General features: G+C 62.4%; 4 protein-coding genes across 22 annotated transcripts in view; all 4 read right to left on the bottom strand.

Moving 5' to 3' along the window:
- The window catches only part of ATP8B2 (ATPase phospholipid transporting 8B2), a 31000-nt gene extending 29835 nt beyond the window's left edge, over positions 1-1165 (bottom strand). Inside the window, exon 1 of the mRNA XM_050930788.1 lies at positions 1091-1165. The gene's annotated coding sequence lies outside the window, so the exon portion shown is untranslated. The remainder of the gene's footprint in view (positions 1-1090) is intronic.
- A 2935-nt stretch (positions 1166-4100) lies between these two features.
- Positions 4101-7950, bottom strand: HAX1 (HCLS1 associated protein X-1). Of its 3 annotated transcripts, XM_050930821.1 has the most exons (8): positions 7777-7944; positions 6886-7097; positions 6370-6575; positions 6053-6098; positions 5647-5762; positions 5199-5349; positions 4901-5054; positions 4141-4287 (listed from the first exon to the last, which is right to left on the bottom strand). In XM_050930821.1, exons 1-7 carry the CDS (start codon positions 7827-7829, stop codon positions 4936-4938), a joined length of 903 nt encoding a protein of 300 aa, XP_050786778.1. In that variant the 5' UTR covers positions 7830-7944; the 3' UTR covers positions 4141-4287; positions 4901-4935. The 3 variants fall into 3 exon arrangements, with proteins under 3 accessions (XP_050786776.1, XP_050786778.1, XP_050786777.1); XM_050930819.1 differs by lacking the exon at positions 4901-5054 and having other exon boundaries at positions 4101-4287; positions 7777-7950; XM_050930820.1 differs by having other exon boundaries at positions 4141-5054.
- Positions 7951-8682: 732 nt separating this feature from the next.
- Positions 8683-14495, bottom strand: LOC127038269 (pro-interleukin-16-like). Its single transcript, XM_050930809.1, has 7 exons — positions 14223-14495; positions 11404-12794; positions 10717-10870; positions 10183-10281; positions 9808-10048; positions 9611-9730; positions 8683-9007 (listed from the first exon to the last, which is right to left on the bottom strand). Exons 2-7 carry the CDS (start codon positions 12516-12518, stop codon positions 8853-8855), a joined length of 1884 nt encoding a protein of 627 aa, XP_050786766.1. The 5' UTR covers positions 12519-12794; positions 14223-14495; the 3' UTR covers positions 8683-8852.
- A 2154-nt stretch (positions 14496-16649) lies between these two features.
- The window catches only part of UBAP2L (ubiquitin associated protein 2 like), a 52274-nt gene continuing 48171 nt past the window's right edge, over positions 16650-20752 (bottom strand). For 7 of the 17 annotated variants that reach the window (XM_050930790.1, XM_050930797.1, XM_050930800.1 and 4 more), the window contains 4 exons: positions 19076-19143; positions 18358-18555; positions 17870-17920; positions 16650-17245 (listed from right to left, as the gene is read on the bottom strand). In XM_050930790.1, the coding sequence (XP_050786747.1) occupies positions 17150-17245; positions 17870-17920; positions 18358-18555; positions 19076-19143 (413 nt within the window). In that variant the 3' untranslated portion in view covers positions 16650-17149. The remainder of the gene's footprint in view (positions 17246-17869; positions 17921-18357; positions 18556-19075; positions 19144-20752) is intronic. The other 10 variants (XM_050930793.1, XM_050930801.1, XM_050930804.1 and 7 more) reach the window with 4 other exon arrangements.

Genomic DNA, 20752 nt, shown 5'->3' with positions numbered 1-20752 from the left:
GGCAGTGGGGGTGGCTAGGAGGTAAGGGGTGGGTCTGGGAGTCACACAGGTTTATAACAGGCTGAGGGGAGCCATGGGACATTTACACCCCAGCCCTAGGGAACAGTCAGCACAGTCCTGGCCTGGTCCCCGGAGCTACCTCAGCTCAGAGCCTGGACCAGGCTAAGCTGCCCAGACTGCTCCAACTCCAGAGGTGCCGGTGACTCTGGGAGCCCTGGAGTAGCAGGTTCAGGGATTTATCAGCAGGGGAATTCCACTGCCCTGCTCCCTCTAGGCCCTTCCCAGCCGGAATCTGGGCCAACCCCTGCTCCGGCTTCCTGCTCCACATTGCACGGTGCCTCGTACAGCCGAGCCCCCCTGGCGTTTGCTGCACTGGGATCTAGGAAGGAAGCAGCCCAGGGTCTGGGGCAGTCAGGCAGGCCCAGCTTCTGTCTCCCGCCCTGCTCAGCTCACATTCTTGGGCGCTCCTGGAAGGCCAGGAATGCTGCAGCTGGCAGCTGGCGTGTGCGTGTGTGTGTGTGTGTGTGTATAAGCCCATGTGCAAGGGGCAGTGGCGGCCTCTAGTGGGGCACACGCGCACCCCAGGAAATGCTGCACCAGGGCTGGGCGTGCTGGCATCATGCTTGCTGGCTGCCTGCCCTGCCAGGCTGTGAGCCTGATAAGGGTGGGGCGGGGAGATAGCGGGTGCAGCCAGCGGTGGGGCCGGGGATGGGACGAGATGGCTTGACTTTCACTTCCTGTGCTGGGGGGAGCTGGGTCTGTAGGGAGGCAGAGACTGAGCCAGCCTGGAGTCCCAGGCAGGGGCTTGGCTCAGTGGCAGGCCGCAAACCCAACCCCTAAAGGGGCCCCCTGGGCCTGGCTAATGCTAGCTACACAGCCCTGCTGCTGCCCTCAATCCCAAAGCTGCAGCCCCCTGACCTCCCCTCTTCCTCATCTGTCCCTACTGGCAATCCCCCCCCCCCGCCCTCTTCTACGAGCCCTAGTGCACTAAACCAGCCCCCCTCACCACAGTGTCCTCTGGCTATTTTCTGATGTGCAAGAGCAGAACTTCTGCTGTGGCCCTAACAACAGTTACTGAAACCATTCTTACCAGCATGTCTGCTGTGGCCAGCTCAGGGCCCGGGAGCGCCAGCCGCTGGCCATTTCATGTCGATACCAACGGTGAGGGGGAAGGACCGAGAAATCTCTTGGATCCACACACATGAGGATGCCCGAGGAACCCCAGCGTCCTGCACCGAGCAGCCACTATGTGCCAATTGCACCGGAATCCATCAGTTGCTCTTGCCAGGATGGGACCTGCTGGTTAATTCCCCAGCGCTGACTTGCAGAGTAGCAGGGCACTTCTCCCCTTCTGCAGTGCTGCCAGGCCTGGGGATCTCAGGTCGCCAGTGGGGTAAGATTGCTGTCCCTGATCCCTTCTCACCTGGTCACAAGCCAGCCTGTGCCATCTCTGCTTGGGATTTACCTAGAGCCTTCAATCTGTCCGTGTCTGCCCCAGCTGTAACAGCAGGTTGACCCTGGAGGATGCTGCAGGTAGGGACTGCGGCTCAGACATGTATCTGCACACACTTCACCCAGGGGACGTTAAGGGCAGAAAGATTTCCTGCCCCTCCTATGCCCTGTCTGGCCCAGCCTCCTGCACAAGGATGGATGGCAAAGCTCAGCCCATCTCCGCTCTCAGCTGGGGCTTTTCCTGGGCAACTCCATAAACAGCTGGTAGAGGGCAGAGCCCACAACTGGACGTGCTGGGGGGTGCCCCCTCCAGACCGCACAGGGCGAGGGGCAGGTCAGACGTGCCAAGGGACGCGGAGCCAGGGCGTTGGTGGGAAGAGGGGATTACACCGAGCACATGCTGGGCTCTGGGATGCAGGGAGGGGAGTGGCCTGGGGGCCAAAGCCCAGCCCTGGCACAGACGTGGGGGTGGGGGGGAGCTGCAAACCAGAGCAGACTGAAGCACTGTTCAGTGTCAAAGTGCAGTTGGCAGGGGCTGGGTCCCAGCAAAGAGCCATGCAATGCAGCACCACGGGGCCCTGGGGTAAATGAAAGGGGACGGGTGCTCCTGAGCCAGACCCGGCCAGGGTTGTGTTTAAGGACAGGCAGGGGGATGCAGGAGGGGGTGGCAGCTGCTGGAGAGCAGAGAATGTGCCCCACACCCTTTCCTTGCTCTGTGCCCCTGGCCAGCAGCCCAGCCCCCCACAGGCAGGAGCTGCCACCAGAGTTGGTTACATTTCCTGTTGGCTGAAGGGCTCAGCCTGTGGCAGGGCAGAGCCCAGAGACGTGCCCCCCACCCCCTCCATGGTGCTCGAGCTCCCTCTGACCAGCTAAAGGGAACTAGGCAGGAATGGTCCCTCCGCCGGCCCCACCCAGGCCTCTGCAAAGGAGACAGTGCCCAGGGAGTTTTTACTCTCCTCTTTCCTCCAGCTGCCAGCTCAGCACCAGCGCCACGCTGGGACCCTGAGCCCCTTCTGGCCCCCACAGTACCTTGGAGCTGGCCCGGTGCCCGGAGCACCCTCACCACCCACAGGGGTTTTGCTTTCACCCCCATCGAAGACCTGGGTGCCCCAGCCTGCCACATATATGGAGTCACAGCCTGAAGTCCCAGGGCTGGTGCAGCCGCAGCAGGAGCCCATGGAGAGGACACTAACCAGAACCATCCGCCCCGCGGCCCCTGGGGGATGCCTTGTTCCTGCATTCACGATGCCCAGCATCAGCAGCTCTGTGCCCATCACCTGCCCAAGGAACCACAGGGACAGGGAGCTGATCTACCTGACTCTCAGCCCCCACAGGGCAAGGGGGCATGGCTGGGGGAGGCGGGGAGCAGACCAGCATACACTCCTGGGGGACCTGTGTTGGAGCAGACGGGAGCTAGTGTGACTGACTGACAAATGCTGGAGGCTGACCCAGTCAGGGCACAGGGGCATCTCTTCCTCTCCAGTTCACACAGCCTGGGCCATGTGGGAAGGTGACCATGGTCCCAAGGGCCAAGGGCTCCGACCTCTGGAGGACCACATGCTGGGAGCTGTGGCCCCACATGGCTGCTACTGGCCCCATTTCATGCCAGTTCAGCCCAGCATCAGGGCTCCCGCTGGGAGCTGCCTAGGATGGGGGCACCTGCCGTGACCTTCGTTTTGGGGCAGGGGAGAGGGGCTGCAGCAGCCTGAACTGCCCAGTGCCCCCAGCAGGGTGGGCAGCATGTTCGCCACACAGACTGACTCTCAGCTCCGTGCCCCCTGAGACGATTTGCATAGCAGTACCCAGAATGCTTAGCACCTTCTGGCATGAGGTCAGACTTCAGGCACCAGGGTTCCAGCTGGCTCCTCTCCACAGCTCATCCAGACATGTGTCAACTCCCTGTCTCTGCAGCGAAATCAGCTGGGGTCCTGGGCACCTGTGGGTGCCCCACCCTTACCTACGCAGGGTGCTGGGACACAGAGAAACCCCATTATGCTCCTGGGGTGGGGACAGCTTGGGAAAGGCAGCACCCTCCCCCCTCCAACCACCCCGGACACCTCACTGTTCCCCTGCTCACCCCAGCACTGTGTAGGCACGCACCACACTGCAGGGACCCCTCATTCCTGACCCGCAGCCCCACAGCTTGTCACTGCCCTGACTGCAGCGTGCCAGGCAGGCGGCTCGGCAAACCGGCCTCAGACCAGTCCCAGTCCCTGCAAGAGGCCATGGGGAGGCGTTGGCAGAGCCAGGGTGCGTGTAACTAGCTGGCACAGGACAGAACCATGCAGGCAGGAGAGCAGAGCCAGGGTAGGCAGGCCCTGCAGCCAGTGCTGCCAGCAATGCCCTACAGCCGTTTGCCACAGGGCTGTTCACCTCTGGGCCAAGGACTCTTCACCCCTCGGGGTGCTCCAGCAGCTGGGGTAAGCTTGAGCTCCATCCCAGAGCAGCCGTGCCCTCACCCCAGGCTCAGTGGTACCCGGCTAAGGGGTCTCCATTATCCCAGCACCACACAGCCCTCAGAGCTGGTGCATGCCCATCACCTCCAGGGCAGGCCACCAACCCCATCTCATTCTAGCCAGTGGCTGCACATGGGAGGGAAGGTGCCAACCCCTCCCCCCAGCACCCAGACTGGGCACAGAGTGGCGCCGACGGGTACCAGGCGCTCCCAGACAGCTCACACCACACCTGTAGCAGAAATAGACTTTATTCCTCTGCATGTACACAGCACCCCTGTACTGCAGCTCAGTGAGCCCCCTGGAAAGCTGGCAGCCCGTCTGGCACAGGGCACCAGGGCCTGGCGTAGCCTCGGGTTTCGCTGCTGGGCTTCAGACACGCCTGCAATACAGGGCAGCTGGAGTGAGAATGCCCCCCTGGTTCTCACCCCAGCACCCATCAGCAGACCCAGAAGAGAGGCCAGGGGAGCAAGCGAGCGCCTGCCAGGCTTGCAATGGGGCAGAGCCGCCAGCCAGCCAGGCCCCACCTGTCAGACCAGATGAACTATCAATGCCCCAGCCCTGAGCCTGCTGCCACTATCCCATCCCAAGTGCAGGTGGGGCCTCATTCCTGCCCCATCTGAGAGCCCCCAAGCGCCTGCCACTGCCTGGGCCCAGGCCTTGAGGAGCTGGCCTCGGGCTTAACCCTGCTGCCAGCCGAGCCCTAGCCCTCAGGGGGCTGAATCCAGGAGCCACGAGCTCCCTCCCCAGATCACTGCAGCAGGCAATGCCCAGCTCAGGAATGTGTCTCCACCAGTCACCCTGCTGCCTGGCAGCCAGCCAAGGCTCAATGCAGCTGCAGGCAGAGTCACCCCGTCTCCCCTGGCAGCCAGCGAGGGAAGGCTGAAAATGCAGAGTCCCCCGCACTGCAGGCTGGAGAGACACCCTCTTCCAGGGCCTAGGAAGTAGGGATGCTTGTGCCCTGCGTCCTGGCACGCCCCCCCAGGGTTACGTACAGGGACTCCCAGGGATGCTCCAAGGGAAGCCAGGGCTATCGGCTTGAGAACCAGCCACGGAAGAAGGTCTCCAGGAAGGAGAAGGGGTCACCCAGGTTTGGAGTACGGAGTCCCCCCTGCTGCTGCCAGTCGCCCACAAACTGCACCAGCTCTCCTGGACAGCAGAAGGAAGGATCAATGGAGCCGAGTGCTCCCAGACAGTCCCCAATAACCTTGCCCTGACTCCCCCACTGGCTCCATTCTCCACCCGCCCCCAGGCCCAGCCAGTGGCAGAGCCCAGCCCCGGGCCCACACTCACCATCCTCCGGGATGGTGTCCTCTTCCTGAGGGTCCTTGCCCTGCCCACCCTCTGGGATGGTGGTGACAAGGGTCTGATCCCCTCTGCGGCGGGTAACAACGGTCTCTCTGCGCCCTTGGCTGTCCTGCACCGTCCGACGTTCCTCCACAGTCTGAGGATGGGACGGCAGGCACTCGTCACACCCAGCCCAGAGCAGCCCTGGCCCCTCCCGGCCCCACCCGTGGGAGCCCAAGTCTCCGGCAGCCACGAGGCATAGCAGGCCGTGCAGGATAGGCACTGTGGCTGAGCCGATGGCCAAGGACTATCCCAGCCACCAGCAGGAGCCACACCAAACACGCCCCGCTCCCAGGCCGACATGTGCAAGCCCCCAGTGAGAAAGGAGGAGACGGCCCTTTCCGCCACAGCCCCGAGGAGTCGGCCCCTTGATGCCTGGCCATGCAGCACTCACCCCATCAGGCCCCGTCACCGTGGTGACGGACACGCTCTGGAAATAAGAGTGGGCCTTTGGCTCGCCCGGTCTCAGGACGGTCTCCAGCCCCTCCGAGGAGACTCGGGAATCCAGATCTGTGCAGAGGATGGAAATGCATGAGGCAGGAGCGCAGGGACCCCATCCTGGGAAGGGCCTGGGAGAGAGTGGGGCTCTGCAACCATGACCCCAAGATGTGTCTCGTGCCCCAGACGGAGCAGCAGGAGCTCAGGGCCTCGGTGCCCCCTCCCAGTCCTGGGAGCTCCGGAACAGCACCTACCACAGCCAGAACAGCCTGGCAGTCCCAGCTGCACCCTCCCCCCAAAGCTCAGACTCTCATGCAATCCCCCCAGGGCACTAGCTGCCTCCAGACCTGATAGGCACTGACCTTTGTCCTCTCTGGCACTCGGGGGAGCCGGATGCATCTCTCCCAGCTAGGATGGAAAGCAAAGAGCCAGTTAATGGAGGATGGGGGCATTACAGTGGCAAACAGGGCAAGTGATGGGGCCTCTGATGGCTTGTTACAGACCTGTCTGGCTTTCTGGCGGGGCCTATTCCCACCAGCTTGTGCCAGCACCTGCCAGGAGGGCCCCTGCTATCCCTGAGGTACCAACAGAGAGCAAGGGCAGCGCCCCTGCCATGCCAGCAACGAGAGAGATGGCTGCTGCGAGACTCAGATGAGAAGGCTCCCATGTGTTCACTCACCCCAGCAAATGGCCGCCAAGGCCTCATGCCTGGGGCTGCAGGGCCCACACTGTCCCCCAAGTCCCTCCCAGGGACCGGGCCCTCTGCAGAGCTCATGGGCTGGTGACTGTCCGGATATTTGAGCATCGAGTCCCGCAGCGCCTGCCGTTTCTGCTCCTCACTCAGGTGGCCCGAGGCAGGTGGGGCGGCCTCAGTGCCAGGAAGCTCTAGGGAGCAAAGAGGGAAAGCAGCACATCACACCCCTGTTCTACTAACAGCCCTCAGCTGTGATGTGTATCCCCCGCCCCGTGCTGCTGTCCCAACCCTGGGCTATCCCCACCCCAGGGCCGCTGGTGCCCCTCAATCCTGACTCGCAGCCCGTTATCTCTAGGTGCTCTCTCCAGCAGATGATGCCAATCAAACAGCAGGGGCTAGAGAAATTCACAGGCAATGGAGCTGTCTGCTCAGAGCCAATACCAGCCCCATACAGGGAAAGGCCCAGCACTACTCTTGACCCAACCCAGCACAGCACCCTACCGAAGGGCTGGCAGGGCAGGGTCCAGGCCCCTATCTCGTTGAAGAGCTCGTTAAAGTCACGGAAAAGCTCATCAAAGCCAAAGTTGTCATGGAAGCGCATCCCGCCAAAGCTGAACCCAAAGTCCTCGGGGCGCACCCCAAATGAGGGGCCTTCGTATTCGTCCTCCTCATCTTCATCCCGGGTGATGCCCCCAAAGAAGGGGTCTCGGGGCCTATGGGTGGGGGGAGAGGAGTCACAGCAAAGCACATTGGCATTTGAGGGGAAGGCCCCCCACCCTCTGGGGGAATGTCCCACTCCTCAGGGAGCCTTGCCCAGCACCACGACATTGCCACCGTGGGGGAGGGGTGCCAGACTTGGGCCTGGGGGGGAGAGAGGGGTGCTAGGATCGGGCTGGGCCTGGGCGGATGAGGAGGGGCCAAGTGGGGTTGGGGCCAGGCTTGGGGGGCCAAGACGGGGGAGAGGCCAGGCAGCAGAGCCTGGCTCGGGCCAGGGGGACATAAGTGAGCTGGGTTGTGCTGGGCCCTGGGGTCAGGCCTGGTAGGGGAAGGAGGGTGGGGCCCAGGAAGGGGCAGTGATGGGGGTGCCAGGCTCTGGCCGGGGGACGATGCGGAGCTCAAGCCTGGGGGGTGGGGGAAGGGCCAGGCTCTGGCTGAGGACTGGGGGGGGCCAAGCCCGGCGGGGGGGGGTGCTGAGGGCTCGGGCCGGGGTGTGTGTGCTGGGCTCGGGGAGGGGGGGCCGAGCCCGTGGGGGGGAGGGTTGCTGGGCTGGGGGGGCCGAGGCCGGGGGGGGGGCACTGGGCTCGGGCGGGGGGGCCGAGCGGGGGGGGGTTGCTGGGCTGGGGGGTCCGAGCCCGGGGGGGGGTCCGGTCCAGGCGGCTCCGCGTCTCCAACCTGCGACCCCGCGGGAAGCCGAAGAACCCCCGGAACAGCTCGTAAAGGCTCATCCCGCTACTGCCGTAAAGCCAGACGGCCCCTCTACCGCAAAGCGCGGCCGCTGCGCGACCTCCCCCTGCCGCACGTCAAACGCGGCCCGATTGGTGCCGCGCCGCCGTAAAGCGATACCAGCCCGACGCTCTGGCGACTTCCCACAATCCTCCTCGGGCGCGCGGCCGTAAAGCGAAACTTCCCACGTCGTACGGCTACGTCCCCCTCGCCGCCGAAAACCAAGGCCACTGTCGTGAGCCACGCTCTAGCTCTCCCTTCTACCGTAAACCGAGGCAGCCAGTGCCGCCGTAAAGCAAATCACGCAAAGAGTCGTAAAAAGTTCTGGGGGGGGTTCTGCGCAGGTGTGTGGCCCCGCCCCTCCCGTTGTTGTGTTTGGGTCGCAGGGGGAGGGTCAGACCGGGACACGCGGGATTCCCGCCCCGCCCGTCGGAAATGAGCATAAACAATACAAGTAACTTATAACAGCCACACATCCCATTGTTCTGCCTTGTATGTGGTCACTTGGCACCCCTCCCCCGCCTGGCCCCCCCCGCCCCAGGGAGATCGGGGGCCCCTTGTGCCGGGCGCCCCCACCCCTGAGAGATTGGGGGCCCCTTGTGCCGGGCACAGCCCCCACCAAGAGCAATGTTGGGCACAGTCCAGAGCCCCTTCTGCTGGGCATGTACAGATCCTGGCGGAAATCAAAGCACCCCTTGTGCTGAGCCTGGCACAGACCCTGAGCAAGATCAGGGGCCCCGTCATGCCAGATCCCCACCAAAACCAGGCCCCGTTGGGCCAGGTGCAGCCCAGTCACACTGGAACTGTTCCTGCTCTGAAGTGCTCATGATATAAACAGGCCAGACGAAGGCAGGATTATGTTCCCCATTGTATGGAGAGGGAAACTGAGGCCCAGGAAACAAGACCCCCACATTGAAAACCATCTCTGTGCTGGCGCTGCGGGAGGCATGTATCTGCCCCAGCCATCTGGAGACGCCGGCGCGGTTGGGGGCTGAAGTCCAGTTTGGGTGCAGATCTCACGGCTGTCAGAGCTTTCCCTTCTCTCTCACAAGGAGCTGGACGGGTCCCATGGGCAGGGCCCTGATGAGCTGCCAGGCCTCGAGCCGCATCAGCCCCTGCAGGCTCCTCTCCCCGATCTGGAGCACCTCGTCCCCAGGCTGCAGAAGGTCCTTGGGGCCCCCTGCAGGAGACACCGGGGTGAGGAGCCTGGACCCTGGGACCTGGATCGAGGGGCTGCACTGGGGCCACATGCAGACAGGATGATGAAGCAGGGACCATGGGGAGAAGGCCAGCTGTAGGGATGGGGGGCGGGGGGATTTCTCCGCTTGCAATGGGGGACTTTGTTCCCTGAGCCCTCTCCCCCAACGGGGCTGCTGTGAGGGTAAAGCCAGGCCTCCCTGATGACAGTCGCTGGGACCCACAGGGCAGCGATGGGCTGGGAGCTGCTCCTGTGCAGAGCGCGACCCTCTGCCCCAGTCAGCCTCCCCCCGCCAATGTCTCCCTCCCTCTCGCTCTCTGCCAGCTCCGCAGCCCTGCAGACAGGAGGTCGCTGCTCAGGGAGCAGGGGCAGCGCAGGGAGCACCGGGCGAGCTCCGATCCCCCCACGCCCTCAGTCACCATGGCTGGACACTGGGCCAGCTGGCTTGGGGTCTCTAATGCCCCACTGGCCAGAGCCCCTCAGACCTGCTTCACACAGAGGCCTCCGGAGGGGGCTTGGTTCAGTTGCTGCCCACTCTGGTGGGGCAGCCCTGTCTGACCCCTACACTGCCCCCCTGGCTCTCACCCTGGAAGATCTTCTTGACTGTCAGTGGCCTGTCCCCCTGCAGCGACCCCCGTCCCCCGTCCAGGCTGAATCTGAGCCCGTTGGCGTCTTTCACCACCTGCACGGGCCTCACCATGGTGTCTGTGGGGGGACAGACAGAGCCGTCAGACGCCAGCCCCTCCCTGTTCAGCTCAGGGCCCTGTCTGGCCGTCACTCACCTGGTGCTGATGGAGGGGGCTGTGGGCACGGTGCTGGGAGGGAGCCGTTGGGGAGCCCATCCACTCCCCCCTTCCGCAGCACCACAATGGCCTGCCGGGCGGTCCGGGCCCGGTGCAGCGTTTGCAGCGCCTCCCCATGGCTGCAGCCCGCCAGCGAGTGCCCATTGATGGAGACAACCTCATCCCCTGGCTGGATGGTGCCCTCCTGGGCGGCCAGGCCTCCGGCAAAGATGCGGTGGATCTGCAAGGAATCATGGCAGGGGGCTGAAGCGTTAGCCCCTAGAGTCGAGGCCCACCCTCCACTCTCATCCCGCCGGCCCTGCCAGTCGCAGGCCCCCCTCCCCCTGCTGCTCCCTGGGGGACCCCAGCACTCACCGTCACCTTCTTGTGCTGGTCGCTGCCCCCTGCTAGGCTGAAGCCCAGCCCGGCCCCCTGGTCCTTGTGCAGCACGACCACCTGGATCTCCTGGAGGTGCTGCTGGGAGAGAGGCCAGTCAGGGGCTGGGGCCTCTGCAGAGCCCGGGGCTGGGGGACAAGGCTCCCTTCCATCCCAGTCTGCGCCCGGGCACCTGGGCTGGGGATTGACGTGCCCCCACCAGCTGCAGCCATTGCCTCTGCTCCTCTGGCAGCTGGGCCCAGGCCGCAGGAAGGATCAGCTTTAACTCCCCTGCCCCCGACCAGCCCAACGCAGAGACCCAGCCCGATGGGGAGCCCTGGCCCAACAGGGAGCCCGGCCCGACGCGGAGACCCAGCCCGACATGGAGCTCTGGCCCGAGCCTCTTCACTCTGACCCCACCCAACCCGGCTCAATCTTGCCTGGGTCCCAGGGGCTAGGGCCCAGCCAGGACAGGTCCCTTGCACAGGCTGAGGGGGACAGACAGGCGGACGGCACCCCTCAGGCAGCACATACCTGCTGGCTCTCATCTCCCAGGCCCTTCACCTCCTCCAGCAGCTGCTCCAGGTCTTGGGCTGGGATGAGGGACACCATGGACAGGCCGGACAGGCTGGAGTTCAGTGATGCCGAGTGTCCCTCGTCCAGGCCAAACTCCCTCAGCTCGGCCACGCTGGGGGCAGCAGAAACCCTGTCACGGCCAGGCGCCAACCCCCTCATGGAGGCCTCAGCACCCACACCGGCCGCCACTCAACCCTGCCCTTCACCCCCCACCTCCCAGCACTGCCCCCCAGCACCCACACCTGCCCCCACACCCCAACACTGCCCCCAGCACCCACACCTGCCCCCCAACACTGCCCCCAGCACCCCCCAGTGCTGCCTCTGTCTCCCAGGGTTCAGGCACCCTGCACCAAACCCAGCTGCCCCCCAAAGGCCCTCGCCCATCCCAGCAGAGCCCTGCTCCCTGCCCCTCCCGCTCAGCTCCTGGCCCTTGGGTCCTGCCCGGCTCTGCCAAGGGTGGCTGGCACTGGGCTCTCAGTGCGAAGTTCACACACCCAGCCACCCTGGGTTACCCTGGCTTTGGTACCAGCAGGGTGCCAGGCCCCCCAGCACAGAGAAAGGGGGCGAGAGCTCTCCAGGCCCAAGCTGGCAGGCAGGACTGAGCAGGAGGGGAGACTCCAGGGCCAGCTCAGCCCAGCTACCCACCTGAGGGCGAAGCTCCTGCCGTCCAGCTGGCTCTGCTCACTGGGGGCGGTGAGTGAGGACTCTGTGGAGTCAGAGTCGTCCCCGTCGGACTCCCCCAGGCCCCAGGGGGCAGGGGGCAGGGCCGGGGGCAGCTTTGGGGCCCTGCCCTCTGTGGGGAGCGGGGAGGATGTCAAGGGGCTGCACCTGGGCAGGTGACTCTGGGATGGCCCCCCAGCAGGCCTGGCCCCTGGCAGCCCCTCACCAGCTGGACCTTCCCCCCAGGCCGCCTTGGGTCTGCTGGCATCTGTGGGGGTCCAAGGCAGCCTCGGGGCCCTGGCTCCTGCTCTCCTGCCCCCCTGGGGCTGCTCAGGGGCCGGTGGCTCTGTCTGGGGCAGCCCCGGGACCCTGGCTCCTGCTCTCCTGCTCCCCTGGGGCTGCTCAGGGGCTGGTGGCTCCGGCTGGGGCAGGCACAGCCTGGCTGGCAGGGCTGAGAGTTGTTGCCCTTTCCCAGGAGGCCATGGCTCCAGCTCCCTGCCCCAGGCTGCCTGGCTTTGCCTGCCCGTCAGCCTGCCTCTGCCCCGGGGGGCAGCAGCCGCACAGGAAGCCTGGCTCGCCCCGAAGCGCAGCTCGAAGGAGCGAACCTGCTCCCTGACGGAGCAGCCTGGCCCCACACTGAGGCCCCTGCCCCTGACGGGGGGAGGCTGCATTTCCCCAGCTGGCTCCATCTGGGCAGGGGGCCCGGAGCTGCTGGGGCGCAGGGCTGGGTCCCTGCTGGACGGGACTCTCTCCTCACTCCTGCGGGGCGGCCAGTCCCTGCCACTGGGCCTCAGCTCCTGGGCCCACCTCCCCCAGGCCCTGGGGCTGGGGGGCTGGAGACGCCGGGGGGCAGGTTCCTCGCTTGCGGCCAAGTTCTTCTGGAAGAACCTGATCCGCTCCTGTAGGCTGAGGCTCGGAAGGTCAAGGGGCCTCTGGGCCGACGCCTCCTGCAGGGGCCTCACTTGGAAACGCGGGGAGGGCCCCAGCCCCTGTGGGCTGTCACAGCTCCCAGCTCGCCAAGGCCTGGCTGCGGTGGCCCAGCTCCTAGGCCGTGGCTGGCCAGGGCCCAGATGGGGGGTCTGGGCAGCGACTGGCTCCATTCCCAGCAGCGGGTGAGGAAGCTACAAGTCCGTGTCCCACGGGGCGGCTGAGGGATCCCCAGCTGATCCCACTGGATCCCTCGTAGCTGGTCCTGCTGGATCCGTCAGCTTCCCCCAGCCAATCCTGGCATATCCATCCTGGGGGGATGCTCCCCCATGCGCTGGGCTTCTTCCCAGAGTGATGAAGCCTCCCAGCCTCGCCCACCTGGACCGGGACAGCGACTGAGGAGATGATCTGACCGTGGGGTGCCCTGGACTTCTGCGTCCCTCCTGGACCTGTTGGAAGCATAAGCTAAAGGGGGGTTGATTCCCTGGATCCTGCTCTGTCTCTGTGCGACAGGGCCTGGCCTGGGCACTCCCCCACCGGAGTCTCATTCCCCCAAGTGTGTCATTACCGGGAGCTTTGGAGCCACTGAGTTATTTAAGGTGCCATTTAGACAGAACCTGCCCTGGTGTGGGAGGGAGCCATTTAACCCCCCGCATGACTGGGGCCAGGCATGGCCCCAACTGTCTCGTGTTCTGGGCAGGTCTGGGACTGAACAAACTCCAGTGTCTTTTGGATTTGGTTGCCTGCAAGAACGATGAGGCTCTGGGAGAGGGCAGGCAGCGCCAGACCAGTTGAATCCTGCATCCAGAAACACTTTGAAGCACTTTACAAACTAGCCAGGGATGGCTTCAGCCACCTCTGAGATGCAACACATCAGCTGGATAACAGGGAGAATGGGGTGGGGGTGGGGGGTTGTTCAGCACCCAGAGCCTGGTTTTGTTAAAGGGAAAAAAAACATTTTGCAAAAAGCAAACAGCAGCAGATTTGTAACAAGATTTACAAAAATCAGTAAAACAGGGATTTAATTCTGCTGCAAGTTTGCAGCCTGGACCCCCACGGCCTGATGGGCACTAGCCACCCAGATGCCATGGGTGTTGGCTGCCCAGACCCCACAGCCCGACGGGCACCGGTTACCCAGACTCTGCTGCATTTCTACCTGCACATGGGACCCCAAGTGAACGGGTCCTGTCTGCGTTTAGCTGGGTGCTGGACCTAGCTGGATGTGTGCAGAGGCAGCTGACTTTGTTCCTTGCTCCTCCCAGGGAGCAGCGAGAGGCCGGAGGTTTGGGTTGAACTGTCTGATGGTGAGCTGGGCAACATGTCTTAAATGGGCCTGTTGAAGCCAGCTGTTGAGGGCAGGGATGCACCCACCCCAGCTGCCAGGGAACCAAGGGATGGGGAGAGGAGTTGTTCACGTGAGCATTTGGCCAGGACGCTGGGGTCCAGAGAAGTGCCAGGCACCTTCCATCACAAGTAGCCAGGATGCAGTGCTTTGGGGTTCATCCAGGTGCCCCCCACTCCCCATCGCACGAGAGGCAGCACCTCTCCTCTCCCTGGCAGTGCAGGGTTAGAGCAGACGCACGGCCACGAGAACAGGGGGAAGACAGCCTGTGATTACGTGGGCAGAGCGAGTGCAGCCTTGGCCTTCTGCTGCCCCCCCCAGCACCTCCCCCAAAACACACTGCCGAGGAGCCAGGTAACCTCTCCCCCACCTCTCACCCCGTTCCCATCCCCCAACCTCCTGAGCAGCTGCCGAGGGTACTCGATAAACCCTCCAATGGGGGGCACATGGGACCAGCCCTCCTCCCAGTACTGCTGTGGGGGGGGGTCTCTGCCAGTTTCTGCCCCCTCCACCAGCAGGTCTGACCTGGCCTTACCCTGCAGAAGAGCCCCAGCCCTGGGGGTGGCAGTCAGCTGATGCTGTACCCCCCCTGACTCGGGCACCGCCAAGCGGCCGGAGCCGCAAGAGGGTCTTGCTCGGCCGTTGCTGTGCACGTGGGGTGCTGAGCAGCCTCTGGGTTAGAAAGGCAGGGCCCCCCCGCTCTCTGTGAGCAGCGCAGCAAGGTGCAGGGGCGACTTCCTGCCCGTCTGCTTCCGCTGGGCCTGGGACAAGCCGCCACGGCTTCCCTTCTCGACAGAGCCCGCCACGGGGCTGCTGCGCGGGGAGGTGTCTCTGCAGCCCCTTGGTGCAGCCAAGCTGGGGTAAAGGGGGTGGCAGACAATGAGGTGTCAGGGCCACAGCTCCCCCCTCACTCCATCTGCCCCCCACCCCCTATTGCACAGTCCTGCTGCTGCATGGACAGCCACCCTGAGCACCGCTCTTCACCCCCATTAACCCCTGGCCCAAAGAGCCCTCGGGAGGGTTAACTGGCCCCTGGGGCGCAGCTTGGAACCTACAGGATCCTGCTGCTGAGGGGCCCTGCACAGCACCAACTGGGGACAAGGTGGGAGCCACCCCTCTCCAGGAACCAAGGGCCAGCCTGGATGTTCCTAGCCACCACCACATGTGGCTCTGGCCTGGGGCACGGCCCTGCTGACAAGCCCTCGCACCCCCTGCAAAGCCCCGACTGGGGAAGGGTTGATCAGTATCTGCCAGGCTCACAAAGATCACGTCACACCATGTACACCAGCACACAGCACCAGGGTGCTCGCTATATTGGGTGCAGGGATTTCTAACCATTCCAGGGCCCAAAGGGCTGCAAATCACAGAGCACTTTGCAAAGCGGCCGTCAGCTTTGGTATTGGAAAACAGGAAACTTGTCAAAGGTGCAAAGAGCAACGTTCTGCCCTGGTACAGGCAGGGACCAGAGCAGCACCTGGAATGCGAGTACCCAGACCAAGGAGAAGGCAGGGACAGAGCCGGAAGTTAAGGGAACGGAACAAACGGATGGGTCAGCCGTGAGGGGCAGGTAGAAAGTTCTGTAACTTGTCACACCAGCCTACAAGTGCTCCCAGAGGAAGCGCGTAGCTTCAGCATGTGTGAACCGAGCCACACTGCACAGAACAGCTTCCCGGGAACTGGCTTGCGTCAAACCCATTTTCCTGCCCTACGTGATGGACTTTAGCAAAAAACCTGGCTGATGTCAGCTCTCCGGTCTCCAGTATGTTTCATTAGGAATCAAGCTGTGATCAACCAATTGCCTGGTCAATCTACCAACCCAGAGACAGTTCCTCTAGGAGGGCTACATCCCACCCGTCCCTCCTGCCTCCCAGAAAGGAGAGCTGGTCACTGTGAGGCGGGACCCCAACAGGCCAGCAGCTCTTGGAGAAAACTGAGGGAAAGGACGTGTGCTCTGGGGCTAGGAGGGCCTGGGCAGCAAAGACCCTCCCAGCACTTTCAACCCCAGCCCAGGTGTGGGCTCTGCAGCACATTAGCCAGCCAGGGTGGGGCTGTAAAGCCAGCCCCATCCTCCCCATGCAGGGAGGTCAGCAGGAGCTAGTCTGTTAGTCACCACTGGGTGGCAGCCTCTGCCCAGGAGAGACTCCTGCCCCATCTCCTGCACAGTGTGGGAATGGCCTTGGGGGATTCTGCCCAGAACCCCCGCACAGACTTAGACAGGGCAGTAAGGAGGGGTCAGGCCTGCCCACCTGGCAGTGGCATGCAGGAGACAGGCAGCCTCGAGGTGGGGACTAAGCAAAGAGCTCCTAACGAGAGCGCAGTTCCGCTGTGTCACCGCCCGTAGCCAGTGACCACTTCATCTGGGGCAGGAGACCATGCCTGCAGCCGGCCCACCAAGGCATGGGCCCTGGAAGGGCAGAGATGCCTGGGGACCCGGGGGGGGGAGGGGGGAAAGCAGCTGCTGAGACATGAGTGTAAACAAAAAGGGGCATGCAGGCCTGGAGACAGAGCGGGCCTGGCCTCCTCCACTACCCATCAGGACAGTGGGCCAGGGCCCGGCCCGCTGCTTTCCCTCGCCAGCATCTGTGACCTGCTCCAGGGCCCAGTACCAAAAATCCTGACCAAGGCTCAGAAGGTAGGTATTAAAAAATACACACATCACTTTGTGATCTTTATTCTCTTTTAGTAAATAACCCGCACGGGGGCTTCATTTGAAGTGACCAGTTCCAACTGAAAAATACAAGATCTGGACCGCATAGAAAAAAAAAAAAAAAGACCAAAAAAAACCCAAAAGCAGAATATACTTACAGCGTGCAAGGGGGCAGGGGAAGGGCCTGGCCTGGGGCCCACTGTGGGGAAGGGGGCAGATGGAGAACTGAAAAGAAGGAGGGTTTCCCTCCACATGCCCTCCGGGGCTGGCGGGAGCGATGGAGTGTGCAGAGGAAATGAGGACTCCAGGACGGCGTGGGGTTTTCGTTTTTATATACAAGACACATTTATCCATTAAATTTAGAACACAGTACAAAAAACACTTCAACTAATTCATCGGACAATGCTGTTCATATCAATGACTGTTCTTATTCCTAATAGTAAAGGGGGTTTGCTGTAGGTGGACTTGCAGCTTTCCACTCCTTTGGGTCCACCGGGGTCAGGGGGCAGCAGGATGTGGGGAGAAGGGGGGAGGAGAAAGGAGTAAAAACCAAAAAAGGCCCCTACGGCAAACGGTTCAGAGTCTGAACGCAGAGAGAGAGAGAAAGAGAGAAAATACAAATTCTATATTACATACAACAGGAAAGGTGGCTGAAAACAGACACAATGCAGAGCCATGTGGCCGGCCTGCTCCGGGGGCTGCTGGCGCTGTGCCGGGAGATAGGGGGCGCTCTCCTCCCCGGGTTCCGTTGTCGTCGTTTTCGGTACGTTTCTCTTCCAGAAGCAAGAGGCGAGGGGCGCAGGGCCGCTGCAGCCTCAGTTGGCGCCCCAGTTGTAGCTGTTGTAGGTGGACTTGTTGGCCTGGGATTTCTGGGGGATGGAGCTGCCCTGGCTGCGCTGTCCGGTGCCGCTCTAGGGGGGTGGAGGGGAAGCAGAGGGTTACTGGGGGGAGCTGGAAGCCCTAAGAATCCCCGGGGTCCTGAGCCCGGCCTGCCAGGACACACCTTGCCCTGAAACCCAGGAGTCCCGCACCCGCACGAGCTGCAGACCTGCGAGACCGGTTCCAGGTAAGCTGCCCCAGCCTCACCGTGCCAGGTGCGTGTCGCTCTGCTGCACAAGGCAGCCATGGCGCCAACCTGCTGCGGCTCTTGCCCAGAGAGACGGCCCAGCCGCCCGCACCGCACCCCCAGCCTAGCGGCTCTCTCAGCCCATAGCCCCCGACCCAGCTGGGATCCCCGCCTCCCCCTTCCACACGAGCCACTCCGCGCATCTTCCTCCAGACCAGGAATGCTTCCAAGACCAGCACGCAGCAGCAGCTGGAGGACTCACCAGGGCTGGGGCTCAGGGAACCGGGGGGTGGGGGTGGGCAGGGGTGAGCATGGGCGTGTGTGTGTGCCGCGGGTGTGAGTGTGTGTGCACTTACTGACTGAGGGCCTCCCTCCTCGCCTGGCAGGGTGGGACGGGAGTGGGCGCTGAGGGGCCTAGGGGCAGGGGTGGGGAGAGGGCAAGGCATTATCATTCAGAGAGGTTCATTACCTGGTCCTCCTGCTGGCGTTGGCAGCACAGTATCATCTGCAAATATGGAAGCTGTTGCAGTACCAGGATATGTAAAATAAAGGGACAAACTATGACAATAGAAATCCACGGTTAGACCTGACAGCTACGGCGGGATCGTGGGGGTGGCAATTAACCCCTCCACTGCTGGCCTGCGGAGCCGCCATTCCAGGGAACGGGGAGGTCAGGACGTACCAGGTATGTTCCCGGGGAGAGGGGCAATGGCTAAACGTACCTGGTACGGCCCAGCAGCAATGGGGTGGCGCTGAGTACCTCCCAGCTGATGCACCCCAGGCCTTCCTCACCTCTTCCTCTCACAGGCCGTGTGTGTATGTGCAGGCGTGAACGAGCGTGTGCATGTCACCGCGTGTCTGCATGTGTCCGCTGTGGGGCATGAGAAGGGAAGGGGGGCCAGGGGAGCGAGAGAGAGCCCTAGGAAATAACCCGGCAGGGGCTGGGGGGCTGCTTACCTGGCCGTCCTGCTGCAGATGGTGGTGGAGGATCTGCGAGTGGGGCTGCTGATGCGGGGTGAGGATGTGCATGAATGGCGCCGGTGGGTACGCTGCAGCTGTCGCGGGGTTGAGGGGGCCACCGCTGCCCAGTGCTGAAGGCAAGTTGAACGAGGCTGCCGGGGTTCCAGTGTGAAATCCCTGCTTCTCAAAGGACTGCTGCCAAGGAGACACCACGAGGGGTGAGAGATGCCGGGGAGAGCCACGCTAGCAGTGGCTGCAGCGTGGGCAGGTGCAGGGTGGGGCTCTTTCACCCTGCCTGCTTCAGATGGGACACATTTTCCAGCCCCAAAAGCAACATCTCCGGCTGCTCTCTCAAATCCCGCCTGGCTGGATCTCCTCTGCGGGGAGAGAGACAATCGCTCCACAGAGCCCCCTGCATTAGGGGGCATGTCTACACTGCAGCTGGGAGCGTGCTTCTCAGTCCAGCTAGCATGCTACAAACAGCAGAGTGGATGTCGCAACGACGGCAGAGGCTCAGGCTGTGTCCACAGCTGTTTGCAGTGCTCTAGCTCGAGGCAAGCTAGGGAGTGTCTAACTGGCTGAGAGGCACACTCCCAGCTGCAGTGCAGACACCCAGACAGGCCAGCAGTCCCCACAAAGCCTGGCACGTCCCCCCGGAGCGCCCCTCCCCACCACCAGCTACTATCTGCCCAGAGACTATGGACGAGACACCAACCTGGGTCTTGGAGTAGACTGAGCCCGAGATGTCTGGCACTCCCGTATTACTGGATGTCACTGATACACCTGTGGAGGGAGGAATCCAAAAGGCAGCGTCAGGCAGGAGCTCCATCAGCAGGCAGGCAGGGGGTGGGCACCCTGGGGTTCCCAGGGGAACCAGTGCCACTCCTGGGCAGGAAGGAGCCACAGCACTGAATACAGCCACTGGAGAGTCACCTCCCTCCAGGTGGGGTTTGGCGAGAGCCCCTGCCTGGCAGGAGGAAACCCCTTCTCAGGAAAGTGGAGAATCTCTCACATTCCCAGCTTGAATACCCTGGTCTGACACCCCACCCCGCTCCTACCCCTCTGCCTCAACCCAATGACACCAGGAAAAGAAATCCTCTGCTTTGTGTGAGTTGCCAGATGGCCCCCGGCAGCGGCTCCTAGGAAGGGCACGACAGCTCTGTCCTTCCAGAATACAGTCCTCAGAGGGGCTTTGACCTTGGCCTTCCACGGCCACCCATTTCTACCAGCTGCCATGTCCTCATCTCTCCGGTTCCACTGGTGCGCTCTCCCTGGGCTGTGTGCTCCCGAGACAGCTGAATGCTCTGCAGGGGTGTGCCCGCAGAGCTTACATGCTGTCACCAGGCAGCCCTGGCACTACTAAGGGGTGTGCTGAGGAGACGGCCCAACACCAGCATTCAGTCCACATGCCAGTCCTTCTGCGTGGAGCCGTTTCGCACCTTGCTAATGCTGGTACAGGGAACAGTTCCAATGCCACCAAGCCCCAAGTTCAAGATCCGTCAAGGAGGAGACAATCAGGCAAGGGTGACAGGGAGCTCTTGACTCCAAGAAGAGAACAATTTGCTGCCAAAGCAGTTTCTTTGGGTCTCCAATGAGAAATGTGGTCTAGATAAAATTATTATAAAGTGATTGCAGAACTGGTTGGAAGCCTGACCTCAAAGAGGTGTTATCAGCAGTCTGCTGTCAGAGTGGGAGGTGTATCTAGTGGGGTCCTGCAGGGGACAGGCCTGGGACTGGTACTAGTCAATATTTTCATTAATGACTTCGATAACGCAGTGGAGAGCATGTTCAGCAAGTGTGCAGGTGACACTAAGGTGGGAGGGGCTGCGAGCACGATGGAGGAGAGGACAGGAATGCAGAAGGGTCATGACAAATTGGAGAGTTGGTCTGAAATCAACAAGGTGAAATTAAATACAGACAGTGCAAAGTCCTTCACTTGGGAAGGAAAAAATTCAATGCCCAATTAAAAGTGGGGAATAACTGGCTAGGTGTTAGTACTGCTGAAAAGAACCTGGGGGCTCAAGGAGATCATAACTTGAATGAGGCAATGAGTGATGCAGGTGGAAAAAACTTCTGAGGCGTATTAAGAGGAGTGTCGCACGTAAGACACGAGAGGTCACTGTCCCAGCTCTACTCAGCATTGGCAAAGCCTCAGCAGGATCCTGTGTCCAGCTCTGGGGGCCAGTTCAGGAAAGATGTGGAAGCGTTGGAGAGTCCAGAGAAGAGCAACAAAAATGATCAAAGGTTTAGAAAACTGGGCCTAGGAGGAAAGGTTAAAAAACTGGGCAGGTTCAGCCTTGAGAGAAGACAACAGAGGTGCAGTGATTAAGAACTGGATAGTCTTTGAATACATGAAGGGCAGTTACAAGGAGGACAATGATCAATTGCTCTC

Source organism: Gopherus flavomarginatus, chromosome 20 (genome assembly GCF_025201925.1).
Source record: "Gopherus flavomarginatus isolate rGopFla2 chromosome 20, rGopFla2.mat.asm, whole genome shotgun sequence".
NCBI classification, from domain to species: domain Eukaryota; kingdom Metazoa; phylum Chordata; order Testudines; family Testudinidae; genus Gopherus; species Gopherus flavomarginatus.
Note: the sequence above shows the minus strand (reverse complement) of the source record. Positions and strands in the feature narration are given on the sequence as shown.